This window comes from Callorhinus ursinus, unplaced genomic scaffold (assembly GCF_003265705.2).
Source record: "Callorhinus ursinus isolate GAN/ISIS: 27379988/994484 unplaced genomic scaffold, GSC_fseal_2.0 scaffold61, whole genome shotgun sequence".
Taxonomy (NCBI): domain Eukaryota; kingdom Metazoa; phylum Chordata; class Mammalia; order Carnivora; family Otariidae; genus Callorhinus; species Callorhinus ursinus.
In genome coordinates this window covers 8,837,031-8,859,484 of record NW_027397123.1, presented here as the reverse complement: position 1 = coordinate 8,859,484, position 22,454 = coordinate 8,837,031, and the positions used below count along the sequence as shown (strand labels likewise).

The 22,454-nt window shown below is 35.3% G+C and overlaps 1 protein-coding gene across 1 annotated transcript in view; it reads left to right on the top strand.

Annotated features, from left to right (window-relative positions):
• The window catches only part of URI1 (URI1 prefoldin like chaperone), a 92,240-nt gene that overhangs the window by 22,933 nt on the left and 46,853 nt on the right, over nt 1-22,454 (top strand). The window contains exon 2 of the mRNA XM_025854389.2: nt 11,710-11,744. Within this exon, the coding sequence (XP_025710174.1) occupies nt 11,710-11,744 (35 nt within the window). The remainder of the gene's footprint in view (nt 1-11,709; nt 11,745-22,454) is intronic.

Sequence of the window (22,454 nt, the reverse complement as noted above, 5' to 3'; positions counted from 1 at the left end):
TTTATCCATTCATCTGTTGATGGACATTTTGGCTCTTTCCACAGTTTGGCTATTGTGGACATTGCTGCTATAAACATTGGGGTGCACGTACCCCTTCGGATCCCTACATTTGTATCTTTGTGGTAAATACCCAGTAGTGCAATTGCTGGATCGTATGGTAGCTCTATTTTCACCTGTTTGAGGAACCTCCATACTGTTTTCCAGAGGGGTTGCACCAGCTTGCATTCCCACCAACAGTGTAGGATGGTTCCCCTTTCTCCACATCCCTGCCAACATCTGTCGTTTCCTGACTTGTTAATTTTAGGCATTCTGACTGGTGTGAGGTGGTATCTCATTAACGTTTTGATTTGGATTTCCCTGATGCCAAGCAATGTTGAGCACTTTTTCATGTGCCTGTTGGCCATTTGGATGTCTTCTTTGGAGAAATGTCTGTTCATGTCTTCTGCCCATTTCTTGATTGGATTATTTGTTCTTTGGGTGTTGAGTTTGATAAGTTCTTTATAGATTTTGGATACTAGCCCTTTATCTGATATGTCATTTGCAAATATTTTCTCCCATTCTGTCGGTTGTCTTTTGGTTTTGTGGACTGTTTCTTTTGCTGTGCAAAAGCTTTTTATCTTGATGAAATCCCAATAGTTCATTTTTGCCCGGGCTTCCCGTGCCTTTGGTGATGTTTCTAGGAAGAAGTTGCTGCGGCTGAGGTCGAAGAGGTTGCTACCTGTGTTCTCCTTTAGGATTTGGATGGACTCCTGTCTCACGTTTAGGTCTTTCAACCATTTGGAGTCTATTTTTGTGTGTGGTGTAAGGAAATGGTCCAGTTTCATTCTTCTGCATGTGGCTGTCCAATTTTCCCAACACCATTTGTTGAAGAGACTGTCTTTATTCCATTGGACATTCTTTCCTGCTTTGTCAAAGATTAATTGACCATAGGGTTGAGGGTCCATTTGTGGGCTTTCTCTCCTGTTCCATTGATCTCTGTGTCTGTTTTTGTGCCAGTACCATACTGTCTTGATGATGACAGCTTTGTAATATAGCTGGAAGTCTGGAATTGTGATACCGCCGGCTTTGCGTTTCTTTTTCAAGATTCCTCTGGCTATTCGGGGTCTCTTCTGGTTCCATACAAATTTTAGGATGATTTGTTCCATTTCTTTGAAAAAAGTGGATGGTATTTTGATGGGGATTGCATTGAATGTGTAGATTGCTCTAGGTAGTATTGACATCTTCACAATGTTGGTTCTTCCAGTCCATGAGCATGGAACGTTTTTCCATTTCTTTGTGTCTTCTTCAATTTTTTCCTGAGTATTTTATAGTTTTCTGAGTACAGATCCTTTGTCTCTTTGGTTAAATTTATTCCTAGGTATCTTATGGTTTTGGGTGCAATTGTAAATGGGATCGACTCCTTGATTTGTCTCTCTTCTGTCTTGTTGTTGGTGTATAGGAATGCCACTGATTTCTGTGCATTGATTTTATAGCCTACTACTTTACTGAATTCCTGTATGAGTTCTAGCAGTTTTGGAGTGGAATCTTTTGGGTTTTCTACATACAGTATCATATCATCTGCAAAGAGTTGAGAGTTTGACTTCCTCTTTGCCGATTTGGATGCCTTTGATTTCTTTTTGTTGTCTGATTGCTGTGGCTAGGACTTCTAATACTACGTTGAATAGCAGTGGTGATAGTGGACATCCCTGCCGCGTTCCTGACCTTAGGGGAAAAGCTCTCAGCTTTTCCCCATTGAGAATGATATTTGCTGTAGGTTTTTCATAGATGGCTTTTATGATATTGAGGTATGTATCCTCTATCCCTATACTCTGAAGAGTTTTGATCAAGAAAGGATGCTGTACTTTATCAAATGCTTTTTCTGCATCTATTGAGAGGATCATATGACTCTTGTTCCTTTTTTGTTAATGTTTCGTATCACGTTGATTGATTTGCGGATGTTGAACCAACCTTGCAGCCCGGGGATAAATCCCACTTGGTCATGGTGAATAATCCTTTTAATGTACTGTTGGATCCTATTGGCTAGTATTTTGCTGAGAATTTTTGCATCCACGTTCATCAAGGGTATTGGTCTGTAATTCTCCTTTTTGATGGGGTCTTTGTCTGGTTTTGGGATCAAGGTAATGGTGGCCTCATAAAATGAGTTTGGAAGTTTTCCTTCCATTTCTATTTTTTGGAACAGTTTCAGGAGAATAGGTATTAATTCTTCTTTAAATGTTTGATAGAATTCCCCTGGGAAGCCAACTGGCCCCGGGCTTTTGTTTCTTGGGAGATTTTTGATGACTGCTTCAATTTCCTTAGTGGTTATAGGTCTGTTCAGGTTTTCTGTTTCTTCCTGTTTCAGGTTTGGTAGTTGATACATCTCTAGGAATGCACCCATTTCTTGCAGGTTATCTAATTTGCTGGCATAGAGTTGCTCATAATATGTTCTTATAATTGTTTGTATTTCTTTGGTGTTGGTTGTGATCTCTCCTCTTTCATTCATGATTTTGTTGATTTGGGTCCTTTCTCTTTTCTTTTTGATAAGTCTGGCCAGGGGTTTATCAATCTTTTTAATTCTTTCAAAGAACCAGCTCCTAGTTTCGTTGATCTGTTCTGCTGTTCTTTTGGTTTCTAGTTCATTGATTTCTGCTCTGATCTTTATGATTTCTCTTCTCCTGCTGGGTTTAGGCTTTATTTGCTGTTTTTTCTCCAACTCCTTTAGGTGTAGGGTTAGGTTGTGTATTTGTTTCTTGAGAAAGGCTTGTATTGCTATATACTTTCCTCTTAGGACTGCTTTTGCTGTATCCCAAAGATTTTGAACAGTTGTGTTTTCATTTTCATTGGTTTCCATGAATTTTTTTAATTCTTCTTTAATTTCCTGGTTGACCCATTCATTCTTCAGTAGGATGCTCTTTAGCCTCCGTGTATTTGAGTTCTTTCCGACTTTCCTCTTGTGATTGAGTTCTAGTTTCAAAGCACTGTGGTCTGAAAATATGCAAGGAATAATCCCAATCTTTGGGTATTGGTTGAGACCTGATTTGTGACCTAGGATGTGATCAATTCTGGAGAATGTTCCATGGGCACTAGAGAAGAATGTGTATTCCGTTGCTTTGGCATGGAGTGTTCTGAATATGTCTGTGTAGTCCATTTGGTTCAGTGTGTCATTTAAAGTCTTTATTTCGTTGTTGATCTTTTGCTTAGATGATCTGTCCATTTCAGTCAGGGGGGTGTTGAAGTCCCCCACTATTATTTTATTGTTGTCAATGTGTTTCTTTGATTGTGTTATTAATTTCCTTATAAAATTGGCTGCTCCCATGTTCGGGGCATAGATATTTACAATTGTTAGATCTTCTTGTTGGATAGACCCTTTAATTTAAGTAAGATATAGTGTCCTTCTTCATCTCTTATTACAGTCTTTGTTTTAAAATCTAATTTGTCTGATAGAAGGATTGCCACCCCAGCTTTCTTTTGGTGTCCATTAGCATGGTAAATGGTTTTCCACCCCCTCACTTTCAATCTGGGGGTGTCTTTGGGTCTAAAATGAGTCTCTTGCAGACAGCATATGGATGGGTCTTGTTTTTTAATCCAATCTGATAGCCTGTGTCTTTTGATTGGGGCATTTAGCCCATTTACATTCAGGGTAACTATTGAAAGGTATGAATTTAGTGCCACTGTATTGCCTGTAAGGTGACTATGACTGTATATTGTCTGTGTTCCTTTCTGATCTATGCTGCTTTTAGGCTCTCTCCTTGCTTAGAGGACCCCTTTCAATATTTCTTGGAGGGCTGGTTTCGTGTTTGCAAATTCCTTTAGTTTTTGTTTGTTCTGGAAGCTTTTTACCTCTCCTTCTGTTTGCAGTGGCAGCCTAGCTGGATATAGTATTCTTGGCTGCATATTTTTCTCGTTTAGGGCTCTAAAGATATGATGGCAGTCCTTTCTGGCCTGCCAGGTCTCTGTGGATAGGTTTGTTGCCAATCTAATGTTTCTACCATTGTAGGTTACATATCTCTTCTCCCGCGCTGCTTTCAGGATTTTCTCTTTGTCTCTGAGACTCGTAAGTTTTACTATTAGATGTCGGGGTGTTGACCTATTTTTATTGATTTTGAGAGGGGTTCTCTGTGCCTCCTGGATTTTGATGCCTGTTTCCTTCCCCACATTAGGGAAGTTCTCTGCTATAATTTGCTCCAATATTCCTTCTGCCCCTCTCTTTCTTCTTCTTCTGGGATCCCAATTATTCTAATGTTGTTCATCTTATTGTATCGCTTATCTCTCGAATTCTGCCCTCGTGATCCTGTAGTTGTTTCTCTCTCTTTTTCTCAAGCTTTTTATTTTCTATCATTTGGTCTTCTATATCACTGATTCTCTCTTCTGCCTCATTTATCCTAGCATTTAGTGCCCCCATTTTTGATTGCACTTAATAGCCTTTTTGATTTCGACTTGGTTAGATTTTAGTTCTTTTATTTCTCCAGAACGGGTTTCTCTAATAACTTCCACGCTTTTTTCAAGCCCAGCTAGTATCTTTAAAGTCATCATTCTGAACTCTAGGTCCGACATCGTACTAATGTCAGTATTGATTAGGTCCCTGGCAGACAGTACTACCTCTTGTTCTTTTTGCTGAGGTGATTTTTTTCGTCTTGTCATTTTGTCCAGAGGAGAACAGATAAATGAGAGAACAAAATGCTAACAGGTAACAATGTCCCCAGCAAATATTAGTCTATACAAATCAGAAAAGACCTGAAACGAGGGGAAAAGAAAGGGAAAGAAAGGAAAAAGAAAGAGAAAAAGAAAAAAGAAAAAGAAAAAGATAAAAACAAAAAGAGAACAAAACAAAAAAAACAGAATATGATCACATATGATCAGGCTAGTGCATAGATCAGTGCCACACAGTAGATTTTGGGTGTATTTTGGTCTGTTAGAAGAAAGTGCCTCCTGAAATTTTAAAGGAAGAAAGACTTATATATGTACAAAATAAGGGTTGATAAATGAAGGCATGGAAGATGATTGTAAAGATGAAACTTATAAAAGGTTTTATAAACAGAATTGATAAGTTGTTTGAAAGAAGAAAGAAGATTTAAAAAGAAAAGAAAAAATGGGAAAGACTGTGATCAGGCAGGAGACTAGAACAAAGCCATACACTAGTGATTTAGGGTATATTTTGATCTGTTTGAAGGTATATCAAAATTTTAAAGAGAGAAGAACTTTATATATATATATATGTATACATATGCCAAAAATAAGGGTAACTACTATGAAGGGATAAAGTATGACTCTAAAAATGAAAAATAAAAAATTTTTTTAAAGGATTGATAAGATGTTGGTTGAAAAAGGGAAAAAGAAAAAAAAACAGTTAAATAAATTAAGTTTGAAAAACTAATGAATCATGGTAAAAAAAAAGCCATGAATTCTATGTGCGGTATTCCCCTAGCGCTGGAGTTCTCCCGTTCTCCTTGATCGGTAAACTTGGTCTTGGGTTGTTGGTTGTTCATGCTTATCTTCTGGGGGAGGGGCTTGTTGCCGTGGTTCCCAAATATCTTTGCCGGAGGCGGAATTGCCTCCCCCCCTTGTTGGTTTGGGCTGAGTAAGCTGCTTGGGTTTGCTCTCAGGAGCCTTTGTTCCCTGCAAAGCTCTCAGCACAGCTTTGGAGGACCAGGGTGAAAATGGTGGCCTCCTACTCTCTGCCCGGAGGAGCTGAGAACTTGGGGCCCCGCTCCTCAGTGCGCCCCCAGAGAAAAGCAGTCAATCACTCCCGTCTCCCCGGTCTCTGGCGGCACTCCGTGCTCACCTGGCTTGTGACCCAGCGTTTCCATCTCTGGCACCCGACCCCGTGTGGAGTCTCCAAATCCAGCAGATCCCTGCGGTGTGCTCCCGCGCTGCTCCTCCTGGGGGAGGGAGGGGAGTCTCCCCGGCTCTGCTGCTTGTTGGGTCCCTGCTGCAGGAGCAGTGGCCCGACTGGGCTGCGGATCACAGCTTATGGCCACCCCGAGTTGCGAGCCCACGCCTCACGCCTCGGCTCCGTCTCTGCAGCCGCCTTCCCTGCTCCGATACCTGGGAGCTCTGCCGCACTCAGGCACCCCCGGTCTTTCTGTGACCCCGAGGGTCCTGAGTCCACACTGTACCGAGAGGTTTCCACCTCCCGCTTAGCCACTGGAGTGACGTCCCTCAGTGGAACCGACTTCTAAAAGTTCCGATTTTGTGCTCCGGGGCTCTATCACTTGCCAGAAGCAGGGGACAGAGGCCCCCTCCCCCACCGTCTATCCTCCCGAATATCGCCTTGGATTCACTTCTCCGCACCTCCTGCCTTCTAGTAAGTGGTCGCTTCTCTGTTCAGAGAATTGTTGCTACTCTCTTCTTTGGTCTGTTGAGTTCGTAGGTGTTCAGAATGGTTTGATCCCTATTCAGCTGAATTCCTGAGACCAGATGAAACACAGGTCTCCTACTCCTCCGCCATCTTGCTCCGCCCCCAAGTTATGCAAATTTCTAAATTGAGAAACATATCTGCTCTTGAGGTTTTTGGCTAGGTGATGGTAGATCTGTACTTCTTTAAAAGGACTTGTTGCATGCTTACTATATGGCGGATGAATACATTGGTAATTAAAGTAGACATGACCCATAACTCACTGAGCTTTCAGCCAGTATAGTTAGAGTTTCCTGGATTCCTAATTCAAATAATCCTAAAAACAGAACCCTCCTAACATCAGGGTCTTTATTTTTAGACATATTGCTGGATGTATATGTTACCAATCTCTAATATTTCCATTATGAGAAAACTGTGTCTTTATATTTGTTGTTATGAGTAATAACTGAAAGAAAAAAAAAGAGCCCTAATTTGTAGGTAGAATCATGAAGGGAGTGGAATGTACAATACCAAAGCATGTTAGACGTAATCTAATGTTTGTGTATAAAGAGACTGGGTTCGAATGTGAGAAGTGCACTAGAAGCCTGTGTAGGAGAAAAACTGGATTAATGTAAAAATAAGGATTAAAGATGATCATTTTGATTCCATCCTAACTACATTTTTGAATAAGGACATTTTGAGTGTTTTAACAAGTGGCTCTATATAATTGGAGTTAAACTTTTGGTAGTTTTGGGATTTTTGATTTTCATCATATTTAGAACGCAAATTTATTTAAAATTTTTATGTAGAAATACTCAGTTCATTGCAGTTTATTACTGTTTATTGCAGTTTTCTTTTTAAGAACCTGTAGTCAATTCCTTCCTTCTTTGCAAAGAGGCTTATTAAGAAGACTTGTAGTATTTTACTAATTTTTTTTTAAAGATTTTATTTATTCATTTGAGAGAGAGAACGAGCTGTGGGGAGGGACGGGGGGGGGTGTGGGGGGAGAGAAGCAGACTCCCCGCTGAGGAGGGAGTCTGATGCCAGCTCCATCTCAGGACGCAGAGATCTGAACTGAGCTGAAGGCAGAGGCTTCTGAGCCACCCAGGTGCCCCTAATATCTTACTAATTTTGTTGAAGTATGCGTTTTGTATACTTTGCTAATGACTTTTATACATCTGTGTAGTTAACTGACAAATATGTCTTTGAAGAAATTATTTTCAACCTTTTAAGTAATTGTCAGATAACAGTGTGTGTGTACTATCCATTGGTTTTAGCCACCACTGATACCTTACTCTTTTTGATTCAGCAGCTTTAAAACCCAAAATTGTACAATCTGTCAGACAGTCTAACGAGAAGCAAACTATAAATTTAGACAGCTCTGATTAATACAGTCCTCAGATTATTATTCTGTATATGAATCCATAGAGGGAGAATTTGAAATCGAAATACAGTTAGGGGGGGTTTAGAAGTGAAATAGAACATTTTTGAGAGAAGTGTCATTGAGACTTAAGCTTACCCTTTTAGGCTTTCTGTTCCAGTCTAATTTTAATGTGGCACTGTACTTAACCGAGAAAACTCATGGGTTGATGCCCCCTTGTGGTCTCTTACCAAAATAAATAGCACTAATGGAAATAAGTAATGGAGATCTTAATACATGTTAAATCATTCCTTCCTTCCTTTATAAAATAAGTTTTAGAAAGTTTCTTCTGAGGAAAAACAGCAAAGGAATGATAATCCCATATTCCATATAGTTTGTTGGCTTTAAAATTTATCAAATATTTACCCTTTTGCAACAAAATTTGCTTGTATGATAGCTGGACACTGATAGAAAGAAAAAGAGGTTGTTGGGTTTGTTGTCTACCACTGTCTTCCTGGGCATCTAACTCAGTCATAAGTGCCTCAAAAATATGATGAGATATGATAGTAATTAGAAGCCTAGCGTTCTCCTCCCCCGCCCCTCAATGCACACAAGAAATGGGGCTTGGGAAATCTGTTTATACTTAGTCACTTGACCCAAAAAGGGCCAGGAGCTATTGGAAGAAATGAAGGTTTTTATTAGCCAGTTGGTGAATTTAAGCTTATTTGCTTTTACTAACATTGGTATGGTCTTCTTTGTGTGTGAGTGTGGGTTTGTGGATGAAGTGGAGAAGTGGCAGCTGCAGTCAGTGTTTTAAAAAAAGAAAGACCAAAGATACAAATAGCTGCTTTTCTTCTGTCACCCAATAAGATGCATGATGGTTGGAAGTAGTCTTCTCCAGTGAGTATGGGCTTTGAGATTAGATAAGCCTGGTTAAATAGACGTAGTTCTAAAACTGATTTTTTTCTTACCAGTTCCTGGGCGGTTGCATAATATTGGGTAAGATACTTCAGTTTTGAGCACAGGTTTCCTCTCTTTAAAGAGAGGTTAAAAACCTACCTTTACTGATTTTCATCCAATGAAGTCTTGGCATATACCATTGTTACTACTCTTAGGGTAAGGGCAGTTTTGAATTACAAAGCGCACCGTGGACTTTCTAACTACTGGGTTGTTGGTAAAGACTCTTAATGATAGAGTGTATCTTAAAAAGTGGTAAATCAACTCACAGTCCTTCTTTACTGTGGACTTAATGCTGTACTACTGCATAAGCACATATTTTATTTATAAATTCCTGGCTCTAAATGTGATGATATCACATTAAAGAATTTACTAGGTCAATTATTTTAATTGTTGAAGCCTACTAACAAATTTTATTTTTTTTATAAAAATGATTCAATAAGATTTTTTTTTTCAGGAGTAACAGTTGCATGCTTTCGCAGGTTTAACTTAAAAAACTATTATTGTTGTTCCATAGCCATCTTATTAAAAAAGCTTCTGTGAAGGACAACAAAATAATGAAATGTTTTTCCGTTGTTTTGCTTTGTTTTGCTTTGTTTTTCAAGAGTTTCTTATAGAACCAGGTTCATTTTATTTATTTAATACTTAAAGGAATCTGAGTCCATTTTCAGAAGAAGTAAGATTATTTGGGTTTATTTAACTTAACAGAAAAAATTAGATTTTTTTTTAACCCATTCAGATTCAACTTAGAATCATCAGATTTTTCTTCTAAAATTTTCCTTGGCAGCTAAAGTTCTAGAAATTTACCAATATTTTCTTTTGAATAACTTGTTTTAAAAGAGAAGAAAACTGGAATGATCTCTCAAAATATCAGCACAACTGTTTGGGTTTAAATGGTTTTTGAAAGTAAGTGGGTTATATAACACACGTAAACAAAGATAACTGTAGTCCTGTTAGAGGCTGTTCTAGGTATTATCATACCTGCCTCTCTCACCTTTTCCTTTATTTCTCTGGCTCTTGAAATATGGAGCCTATACCTTTGATTTTGCCTAACTGGACGTCTCTGTTGTTCTAAACCATTATAAGACTTTAGTGTAAGACAGTATTTTAGTGATTAAAATTTCTGTTATAAATTATGAAATGGATTTTTGTTGTTTTATCCTTGGGTGTCTGTTCTTGGGGAGACTATTTTAAGAAAGAAAGGGGGCGAGGGGGATGGTGCGGGGGGGGAAGATAGCTAAAACAATGTGGAGACTAGACTGGGGGGGGTGATGGCAAGAACATGTGCCATTCTACTAGGGACTTGTTTTTTAAACATAAAAAGCATATGTGCCAAATTTACATATTTACTAATTAAAAAGGCTTCCTGGAAACATTAAGTAGACTATCTTCTGTAACCTTTAACACTGTCACTAATGGATATTGCTTAGAAAATTTCATCGAAGGTCCTTTAAATAATGTAAATGATTATGAATATGTAACTAGTTAATATGCAGCTACGAAAGGATTATCATGTAGAGGTTAATGAACATTCTGCTCTTATGGTTTGCAGGGCTTTTCTTTTTGTGCTTTTGGCTCACTTCATGCTTGGAAACACATGCATTGGGATTGGAAAGCATCCTGACTGTTTTTTGGGTCTCATCTTTTAATGGGGTTGTTAAAGAGGAACTTTATGAAAAGGATTTCATGAAGATTTTTTTCTTTTTCACTTTACATTTAATTCTGTTTGTCTATTTTATAATTACTGCCAAATCAGAAACAGTAAAGTGGATTGATGTAGTTTTTGCCTGGTTCTTCCAGATGTAAAGTCAGTACTCTATTATATATTACCACTGTTATTAAGTGTCGCTATGTGATTGATACTTACTGAGAGATCTTCATTCTAAAACGGACTTTTTATGCTGAGTTAATGTGTAGTATGGTTGGGTATCTGATTACAGCATGTATTTTGGTACAGGATTGCTGCCTTAGTATTTCAAATGTACCAAAGGAGGACATTTATTCCAGGAATTAAATGTTATAATAGGAATTTAGTGACAGTGCCCCCCCCCCCGAAAAAAGTCTTGTGATTTTTGGGTGAAACATTGAGCAAGAGAGACAAGAGACAATATTGATGTTTAGAGTGGTGAACTAAAGCAGTATGTTTCCATCCAGATAATGCTGCTCTCTTTTCCCATGGCCTTGTGTTGAGCATTTTGGCTTGTATCCCTTAATTTCTCTGTCTCTGAAGTGGTGCTACAATATTTGAGATTATTGTTTAAAATTTTTATTAATGGGCAATTTAAAAACAATTAGTAATCTTTGAAAACAGTGTTATTTTTTAAATTGCCAATCAGGTGTTTCTTTTCCTCATTGGTTAGTGTTTTTTTCACCCAGCATTTTGGGAATCTGCTGAAATACCTTTAAGGAAAGCAAATAACTTTTGTACTTAATTTTATTGTTTTAGTATTATAAACATAGTTTAAACTGGCTATCAAGTGCTTAAAATTTTATCATAATTCACTGAGGGAACAAATGGGCTGTTCAGAGCATCTCTTTATCCCAAGTATTTCTTCTTGAAAATGTTAGTAGAAAAATATCACTGAACTCATTTTTAATGCGTCAGAATAAAAATTACAGGTGAAAACATTTGGAGATATACTGACAAAATAAAATATTTTTACTACTGTCATTTTTTTTTTTTTAGTGGTGAAACGTGGGTGTTGCATCGGTTTTTTGTTATTTATAACATTTGCGTATTCTACAAAATATGTAACATTGAAAGCAGGTCTGTAGATTGTACAGAATACTAGTTATCTTATATCATATGTCACCTAATAGTTATGAAGCGGGTTTTGTAGCAAAGTATGAATCGGAAGGCTGTAATTTGTTCTGCAGTTATCAGCCTGCATTAGAGGGTTATGATAAAGTGTGCTGCTTAAAAACTAACAGTCACATCTCTGTGCATTTGACAAATAAAAATGTATACTGAGATGCTATTAAATCTGTAAAGCCACTGTTCTCGTTTTCTGATACACTGATTTTGTAGCTTTATGTATAGCCCTGTTTTTTCATGAGTAGTTATCTGTTTTCATGACAGGTGGTCACTAACTGCCAAGAGAAAATCCAGCATTGGTGAGTGAAAGATGGTTTTATATTATTTCTGAAATACTGATGGGGTCATCTCTTTGTATTTAAATAAAGTGTGTATTATTTTTTTGTAACCCATAATTGAATTCTTCTAGTAATCTCCATTTTGAATGGTTTTGATACCAATTTATATTGTCCTTCACTGTTTACTGAATTACGTGTTCCCTGATTCCCTGAAATTGTATCACCATTTGTGTTTATTCTAATTGCCTTCTTTTTTCCTTTCTTTTCTTTTTTTCAAATTAGAATAATATTAATAGCATTATGAGGTGGAGACTGAGACGTTTTTGAACCTGGCTAATCACAGAGAGCTCTATTTGGGGAATATCCTTATATTTGTAGTAGAATAATAATTGGAATCAGTTGTTTTAAAATAATAATGGAAATATCCACATTTCCCTGAAGTTTGAAAAATCTAATTAATTGCCTACATCCCAGAGCTTTCTTTATGGACTGAACTTCTTTTAGAGTGTAGAGAGAAATAAAGCATATCTATTTTAATGTGCTAATCTTTAGTTAATAGGACAATGCTTGGTAAATAATACACTTTCCTAAGTCTTCTGAGGAAAACACTCAATTTAATGGTGAATAAAATCCTATGAGTTGTCATGAGGTATAGCTGTTGATCTTACAGATATCAAATTACAATATATCCATGCTGTGTTTACGAAGATTTTACTCAGAGAACAACAGGAGCTGTCTTGATTATTGTCTGCAGGGTTATTGCAAAATCATGGTAACTGCCCCTTTAGTGGTGAGATTAAACCTTTGGTTATACACCATCAAGCATATAATATTTTAAATTTATTTTAAGAGGCTTTTTCTTCATGCCTGAGAGATCTCCAAGGAAATAATTTATAGTTAGTGTATATCAAATGTTTTTTGGTTTAAATGCACATAGGCTGCAAGCAGTGGATAAGAGTGAAAATCAGTATAATCTGTACACATGATCTTATTAAATTCTGACTATTGGCTTGCAGAAAATAATCTAAAACTAATAATATCCACTTTATAAATAAAAATTCAGGGACTTCATTAATTTTCAATAAATGCAGTGTTGTAGTTGCATCTACTGGTAGTGTAAGTCTGTCAACATTTCCATGATGGACATTCACTTTTCATTATACATTCAGTCCAGGTTAAAACTTGAAATGCAAGTACTTGGCCAAAGAATTAACCATTCCCCCTCAACCCTCCACCTTCTGCTAATTTGGCCAAAGTGATCCATTTTACAAATAATTTCAGGGGAAGTTTTATTCATGTGGACTTCTCTCTGTTGGTTTGGTAAGGAATTCAGGAGATCAGTAAAAGGTTGGATTCACTAAGGACAGATACTAATTGAAGCAGATGTGTGAATAACTTGCTTCTGGTTTGTTTTGCAAGATTCTTTCCCTGTTAGACTGAAAATTCTTTAAGGCCAAGGGGCATGTTTTCATTTTTTTTTTTTTTTTTTAATCCACAGCACCTCCTACTGTGTTTGGCATATTATAGGCACTTAATAAATGTTTGAGTAAATGAAGACCAAATATATATAATTATATATAACATTTTAGTTAGCATATACTGTAGCAGTGCGCAAGTCTGGTAACAAATGAAATGTGAGCAGGTTCATGTTTCATGTGACTCTCAATCTCAGTTTCCAATTTTCCAAAGCTTTCCAAACTATAGAAGCTTAGGTATTTACCTACGTGTATCTTAAAATAATATAGTACCTTATTTATACTTTAAAAAATTAAACTAATTTTTCCAGTTAAAATTTGCTTTTTCCTCTGAATCATTTCTAATAGGGCTGAGGAAACAGACTTTTCTGTTTAATGAGGATCTGATACTGCTAGAATCTAAATGGCCAGTGAACTCACCAATTTATTATATTAAAAAACTGAAACCACAGTATCTCCATTCCTCTGAAAGCCAGGAAATAGCTATTTGGGAGCATTGTGGAATTCTCGTGGTATTTTTATTCTGTCAATTCCACAAACAGTGATTGAGTTCCTACCATATGCCAGTATTATGTTGCTGTTTGGAATTGAACGACCCTGCCATGGAGGAATTCATAGTCGGACACTAAACAGGGAAATCACAATAATTTTGTGCTATTTACAGAGAGTTAGGAAGCAAGAACAGAAGCTGGAACGCTTCTTAAGGGTGTCTCACACTGCTTTTAAAAGCATGTTGCTTTTCAGTTTTCTTTAGCCCTTGGTTTTAGCCTAGTTTAAAATACAGTTCATATAGCTAAGCTCCCTTCTGCCTGGGATTCATACCAATATAAGGAAAAGCAAAATAGATGATTTTTTAAAAAAATGTTTTCTTATGCTAGTGATGTTTATACTTGTTTCTGCAATTTTAAGGAATTCTTTTATTTAAGGGACAAGTAATGAATATTGTAGGCTTCCAAAATGATCTTAAATTTTTTTCTTTTTTTAATGTAGGGCAGAAGTAAAAATATTTGTAGAAAAGTAGGAGTAATAATGGGCTGGGGCAAACAGGATCTGCCCAAAAAAACTCTTCCAGAAAATTAATTCAAATTCTAGAACTTCGGTGACTAGAAACATTTATAATATTTGTTTAGCTAATAACAGATAATAAGGAAAGGTTTAAACCTAATAGTTGAGAATTTGTGCAACACTTTTAGAGCTAATAGTCATTTTCAATTTAGTGAAGATTAAAAAAAAATTTAAATACAGTGGGTTTTTCCCCCCTTAAAATCCTTTTTACTTAACTCAGGAAATAAGGTATTATAAAATCCACACACTATTTTCTTACTAAAATATGGATATACTTCCTACTGTTTAATCCACCAGGGCCTGATTATTCTATTTGTAGATTATCTGTAATTTTTTATCTTTTTAATTCTTCCCTAAAGAGCATGGGATTCAGAGTCACAGATCTATCTGCATTTGAATCCTGTCATTTACTAACTGTAACCTTGGGTGAATTACTGAGATTCTCAGTTTTCTCCTTGTAAAGTGAAGATCATACTACTTAACTTGAAGATCGAGTGAGATAATGTCTATAGACCATCCACTCAATAAATATTAATAGTAGCTCTGAAATTTTTTTTGAAAATTTTAATTGTCAGATGAATAAAGAAAACAAGAAAAACCTACCAAAGCTTTGTAAATATTTTTGAATATTTTGTATTCATGTCATTATCTTATTTTATCATGATGGAAAGAAGGCTTTTTAAGCAGTATTGTTAAAGCTTTAATGTTTTTAGATAACTTTTTATTATGAAGAATTTCAAACAAAAGGTGACTGTATTGTGAATCCACATGTACCGGTCCCTCAGCCTCAGTAATTATCAACTCGTGGTGTCATCTGAGCTGTTGCATTTAAATAGCCTGTCCTACCCTTTTCCCCTACCTACAGTGCTTTTGAAATGAATCTGAAAACTATTCCATCTGCAAATATTTCAGTGTGTATCTTTAAGTCAAACTTAAAAATTTACACTAAAAAATTATAAATCTGGCAGAATATATAGTTCAAAATGTAGGAAGTTCTAAAGGGTATAAATGGGGTATAGTTTTTCTCCTACCCTTATCCCCCAGTTCTCATTTATCTTTGTAAACAATGGGTTTTTTGGCAGTTTCTTATCAATCTTTTCAAAAATCGTTTGCCTAAAGGGAGTGTGTTTGTGTATATGTGTGTGCATGTGTATTCATCCACATGTCTTTATAGATTGTGCTCCTACCCTTTTTGACAAAAATGAAATCAGACTGTACACTGTTCATTTAATTCGTCCTTGGAGATTGTTCTCAATTATTAGTTAACTCTTATTCTTCATTTCATTTCCATAAATTTCATTGTGTGTCGAATGTCTAATTTTTAGAGTTACCAAATAAGATTTGGTACTGATTTTTTTTTTAATAAATAATGGTGACCCTACTAAGACTATATGGTTTTACAACTCGAAATATATCCTTCCTAAGCTGTTAATATCCATTATTTATTGTTCCTTAATAAAATTACTCCAAAACTTAGTGGCTTACAAGTACTACCATTTTTTGTGTGTTTGTGTATGATTCTGTGGATGTGCATATTGGGCTTGACTTACCTCTCTTCTTGTTCTGCTATTCTGTTTGGGCTCACTCGTGTGGTTGCAGCTTTTTGGTGGCTGGGTCAGCTGGGTTGTCCAAAATGGCCTTAGCCACAAGTCTGGTGGCTAGTGCTGGTTGTTAGCCGGGCCTCTCTCCATGTGCTCTTCTCCCTGGCTAATTTTACTTGATGATCTCAGGGCAGCAAGAATGGTAGCTGCCAAGGCCACATTATGTTGGTCAAAGTGGGAAATAGACTCCAGTTGGTGGGAGGAGTGATGAAGAACTTATGGTCATTTTAATGCATCATAGATACTTCTATTGAATATGTCCCACAAGAAAAAAGTTCTACTACTTGTGTTGATTTGTGAGAATTTAATGAAAATAGCATGTAATGCCTGGCACATACATGTCATATGTCTGTTAGGCATTATTTGTAATCATAAACTGTATGCGTATGAATTACAAAAACTTGACTGTCTTCTTCCTTCAAATCATCTTAAAAAAGTTTTAAGTAGTAAAGATATCTATGAAATTACATGAAGCAGACTTAAGTGAAAATAAAAAGACATATTATTCAAATATTTAATTTTGGAAAGAATAGCTTTAAATTTGGGCATATAAATAAATGCTGAAACACTTGAGCATGTGAATTTATTTTTTTAAAATTTTATTTGCATTCCGGTTAACATATAGTGTAATACTAGTTTCAGGTGTACCATTTCGTGATTCAGCACTTACATACAACTCTCAGTGCTCATCACAACAAGAATTTTGGGAGAAGGATTCTTTTTTTTTTTTTAAGATTTTATTTATTTGAGATAGAATGAGAGTGAGAGAGAGCACAAGCAGGGGAGGCAGCAGGCTCTCCACTGAGCAGGGAGCCCAACTTGGGGCTAGATCCCAGGACTCCGGGATCATAACCTGAGCCCAAGGCAGACTCTCAACCGACTGAGCCACCCAGGCGCCCTGAGAGAGGGATTCTAAAGCAAATACTTGGCATTTTTATTTTTCAAAGGAAAATAGACTGTTTAGAGGAAAAGAGTAACTAGTTTCTAGTATAGGTTATAATCAAAGTATATAGAGGGAAATAACCAAGAGAGCATACCTAAATAGTTAAAAAAATACAAGTGAAGATATGTTTGTTTGGAATTCTTTCAGATGAATCAGTGTGGATGGGTGGATATGTGTATCTGTCTCTATCTGATGTTTTGAGGGATTCTTTGCCCCACAAAAGCACCAAACTATTTCATTATAACAATCCTGTAACATATTTCTTATGAATTACCTGAAACAGTGCTTTCCTGACTTGCCTTCATATACTTAGATAAAATTTGTTTTATTTTATTATGCATAATCTGTGAAATATTGATTTCCATACCTTTAAAACTAAAAAAAAATATTCATGGTGATGACTTCATTTTTCAGTGTTAGGTAAATATGGAAACCATGTTTTTCAGACTCGCCATTTTACTGACCACAAAGTTTTTAGTCACTGTTTTGTATAGGGCCTTCTGTTTGGGCTTTTTCATTTTAGATGCCTCCCCCACTCTCACCCCCACCCCCAGTAGAGCAGAGAGCAACTTCCAAACCTTCTGGAGATTTTACATGATTTTGTTGTTGGAATCTCTGTAGTTATTTATGAATTATGTAGTTATTTATTGCCCTTAGGGACAAGGGCAAGAGGGAGGAATCATATATACAAATCCCCTTCTCTTTCATTTTTAAGTTCCTACATAATTTTCTTTTTTCCTTTTTTTTCCTTTTTTAATGGTATGGTATTAGTACATGGGTTTGGGAAATTAAGTAAGTTTTGCAATTTTTGCATGTGATATTTCTAAGCAAATTAAGTTGGAGAAGAAAAGGATTCAAGTTGAATGTTTTAAGGATGATATTTTTAAAAACAAAATCTGAATTAGGTTTTTAATTTTTTATCCTGAGTATAAAGTGAATACATACTTATTTATAGAAAGGTTGAAATAAGAAAAGAATAAGTTTATTCATAATTCTAAAGAGAAGGTAATTCTCCCTCTTTTTAAAACATTTTGTTTTATTCCCTTCAGTTTTTTACTTCTGTATGTGTATTTACATCACCAAGGTCAAATAGTCAATGCCTTTTCTCTTTTCTTTTTAAAAAGGTTAATGATTCTGAAATTATTATAATTTGTTACTTCTAGTAGTCCCCTAGCCTTTGTATCATGTTTTTCTAAGAACCACACTAGTTTAATACTTGATGCTTTTTTGAAAATGAAATGCAAATAAATGCATTATAGGGGAATTTTTTTAAATAAAATTAGGGATTTTATAAAAAATTTGTAAGTACATCTCATTTAGAACATAGTCTTTGTGTATTTGCAGTGTCCATATACAATATTTGGTTCCCAATTTCCCACAATCAGCTTAAATCCAGTGCTATACTTCAGTTTGACTTGGCATACCTAATGACTTTTTATTCTCTATTTTAACTGTATTAGCTTTGAAAACTACACCTCCTTGCACTTTGAGTTTTTTTAAATTTTCTATTCATTTTAATTTTTTTTTTTTATAAAAATAAGAACAATCTACAATAAAGCTTTCAAGCTCGGAAGAGTACCATGTGAAGATGAAGGTGTCAATATTGCAGCAACAGTGCTTGACTGAGAGGCAGATCACTTAGTGATAATTCAGGGTGCTTGTTCTTGTTTGGAGATACAAAAGTCTAAATTCTAATACACTAAAGGCAGTGGGTATCAGTGTGTGACTAAGGAAAATGTAGTCAGTAAAAAAAAACTGAGGCATGCATTCAATTTAACATTTTTACTAATTTATATTCAACTCATGACTGAACTGGGGATGGTTTTCCTACTTTTATTTCAATCAATGGAGTTGATAATTTTGAGAATTTTAACATTTGATGGGTTTAAAACCAGGTTTGCTTTTTTTTTAACTGTTATAAGACCTCTTAAAAAAACTGACCTTGAGGGATCTGAGTGGCTTCTATTGAAATTATGTGCCAAATGCAGGGACTTTTTCTCAGGAAAGAATCTAGTGTTTTTATCAGTTTCTCATAGGTATCAGTGGCCATAAAAGGTTATGAATCACTGCTCTAAGAAAACAATACAAAAATGTTTTCTTTTTTCTAAAAGAGATAAAGTGTAGAAAGTTGAAACTACACCTATAAATTAAAATTAAATAGAAACTGGCACAAACATTCAAAGCTTAAGTCGGTTATAAACTTATCATAGCTAAACTCTTTTCTGAAAGGCCCCTTCTTTCTGATTTGTCACAAAAATTAGTGTCAGTTGTAGAGAACTCAGAGAATAAAGAAAATTAAAATGACCCATAAACTCTTCACCTGAAGCTAACTGAACTAGGGGCATTGCACCTTGGGGCATTTTTTTCAAACTCAGAGTAATGTGTTTTTGTATAATTTTTAAACTTTCTTCAGATTTGTATCTCATTTTATTCTTAGAACAAAGAAACGCTAATGAGTTTAGAAACAGGTACCCATGATCACTGACAAATCTGAAGTCACATGTACATGTTTGTTGGCAGAGAGTACTGGAAGCAATTCATCTGTCCCAGCTTTGCTGTATATAACCCATTGTACTCTGTTTTCTCATTGTTGAGAAGTTAAATTGAGGAAATCTAGTAGAATGTTAGCTGCATCAATCTCTCTTTGACAGTATTCTTTCATTAACTTTAGAATAATTACAAGTGTTTATATTTAGGTTTGTCTTTGTATCTATTTCCAGTACAGTTTTTTGATGGACTCATAAAAATAAAGAACATGGATTATTTCATCAGCATCTTCTGATGACACAAGTTTCCTGGGTATAGAGTTGAGAAAAAGGAATATGCCACCATATTCCCTAAATGTTATCATAGATTTTTGCCATGACCATTTAAAAAAAGAATAATACTAATTTAATACAGATATATTTTAATTTTTAGTATGTTCCCTTTCCTGCCAAATTTTAGATCCTTCAACAATGTGATCCTTCTTTCAAGAATGTTTTTATTGTTTAATATAACTTTAATAATTTATTTAGACTTTTTAAGAGGACACTTTGAAAACAATCATTATCATTCCTTTCTTTAGTAATGAGAAGACTTTTCTCTTCACCTATATATAATCTATGCCTGAATTTAATATTCCTCTATTTTCTTAATTTCAGAGGTAAAAATCCAGGCATCCATCAAGCTAGTGGATCTTTAACAAAGAAGCAATGCAAAGAAATAGTAAGGATGTGCTATATTTGAGTAATGATCCCTGCAGCATATGGCATAAGGCTTGGTTGCAGAGGAGAAGCTCAATAAATGGTGAATTGAATTGAAACAAAGGTTTTCTTGAATTCTTAACAGGAAGTTCTAGAGTGGGTATGATGGACTAAAAATCATTTGTAAATAAGATTGTATAGTTACTTACATTCCAAAATCTTTGGATTTTGTAGTTTCTTAAAAACTTAATTCTGCCCCAGATTAACCCAGATAGTGATATGAATGTAAAGCCCATTTCTTTTTCCCTTTTTGATCACCACTTGCTGTTTCCTGCATTTTTTGTTTAGGACATTAGGCAAAGGGAGAGAGAATGATAAGAAATTAAAAACAAACAAACCCACAGGCTTAATGTCAACATTTCTGCCTATTCCAGTTTACTACTTTAAGTTGAAAATTAGCAAAACTAGTGCATCATTGATTTAAATTTTATTTCCCTTTTTCGTTATTTAAAGATGAAAATTGGAGACTTTCTTCTTGCCCCAAACAAGAGATGTAGAACTTTTTTTTCTTTACAAAGATTTGTCAGTTGCATTTAAGAAAAGGATTAAAAATGTAGTCTTGCTTTCATATTCCCCCATCTCCTTTTTAATATTCCGTTACGAAAATCTTTAAACATAAGTTGAAAGAATTGTGTAGGTGAACCTTGATCATATATCTATCTTTATCTCAATCCATTAATCCATTTTTCCCTGATGTATTTCAAAGTAAGTCATGGACATCAGTTACACCTGTAAATACTTGAGCAAACACATCATTTAACTTGTTCTCATACTTCTCACAGCTTTATGAAAATAAGGTGTTTCCCATGGGATCTATCCTGATCTTCATCCTTAAGGTTAAGGCTAATTTGTAGTGTGCTTCTTGTGTGTCCTTTGCTGCTGCTTTTTAATACAAAAGGTGCTTCTCAGAAGACATATAGTGCATGATTAGCAAGATTCAAAAGAAAATTGTAGAAGTTTCTTATATATGACTTAGAGCAGTGCTTTAGTTCTTATTTTCTGTAAGGAACATCGCACGAAGATATTTGTTGCAAATTAAATCTTATTTATTGTGTAACTTTTTAAAATTAAGAATTGAAGCCTGAACTTAATCTATAAGGATCAAATACGATGAAGACCTCCAGACAAGGAGGTCTGTATGTTATAAGTAAAGTAGGCTTGAGTGGTTTACCTTACTATGTCTGGGTTTTATTTTCCATTTGAAAAAAAATTAAGCAGTTGCCTCTTTTGACTACATATTTTAATATGACTACAGTATCTAAAAATTATGTTTCTTTGTAATAAAACAGAAGAAACAAACTTTAAATTTTTGTGCAAATAAAGATCCCCTACTTATTGTCTGTAACACAGTAGTTCTTAGAATCATTTTTTTGTATTTTCTGCTCTATAGGCTTTGTGATCTTTAACAGGATTATTTAATCCCTGAATATTAGAGGGACTATTTCAAGACAAATAGATAAACTCTGACCAAGGTGTTTGATCCTGCATATTTCCACTAGTGGAACCTTTAGGGGAGAGAGTTTCTTAGGCTGTAATTTCTCCTAGAGACACTGCTTGTCCTCTACTTGCCTCCTTTCAAAAAGGACTTCTGTGTGGGCTGCATTTTAAATTATCTTTTTCTTTCTTTTCTTTCTTTATTTTTTTTGTTTCTGTATTTTTAGAAAACAACTCAGAATTTAGAAATAGGAACTCTGATCTTAAACCATCCTCCAGTATGTCCACTTTTTTTTCTAGAGAGAATTAGTGATAAGTTTAAAACTGAACATACTTGATTTGGAATACTGACATTGATCTCTTGTATTACCTGTGGTTGAATCTACTATTCTTTTAATATACAAAAGAGGTTAGGAAATCTCCTTTTTCCAGGTGTAGTTACCAAAATAAGACATACTGAATGCTAACTTTAATACTAGCTTTTTAACAATCACAGGAACATTTAGACATCTAAGCTGATGTATAGGCCTTGAGCATTTGCTGAATTACTTATCTAAAACATACAAACTGTTAGTGTTCCATAGATTTAATAATGAGTGTTTACTATGTGCAGGCATTGTGCCAAATCAGTTCTTTAAAGACAGTATCCAATTTATTGCTAACACCAACCCTATCTCCAAAAGCCTCCTAAATGGTAACATTTAGCTATACTGTCTTTCAGTAAGTTGTGCTCTTTTTATCAAACTGAATGAATTTAACAATGGAATCTCAACTTAGTGGGCAGTAGTCTTTCTTGAAAATTTTAGAATTGGTGTTTTTTGATAGTTTGTGGAAAAAGGGGTATTGGATACTCAGTGTAGATGTTAAGTGCTGAACCCTTTAGATTTCTTTCTCTTGAACCTGTGAGATAGGCATTATTCCAGTTTTAACCACTGAAGATACTAAGACCAGGGTTAATTTGTGTATGT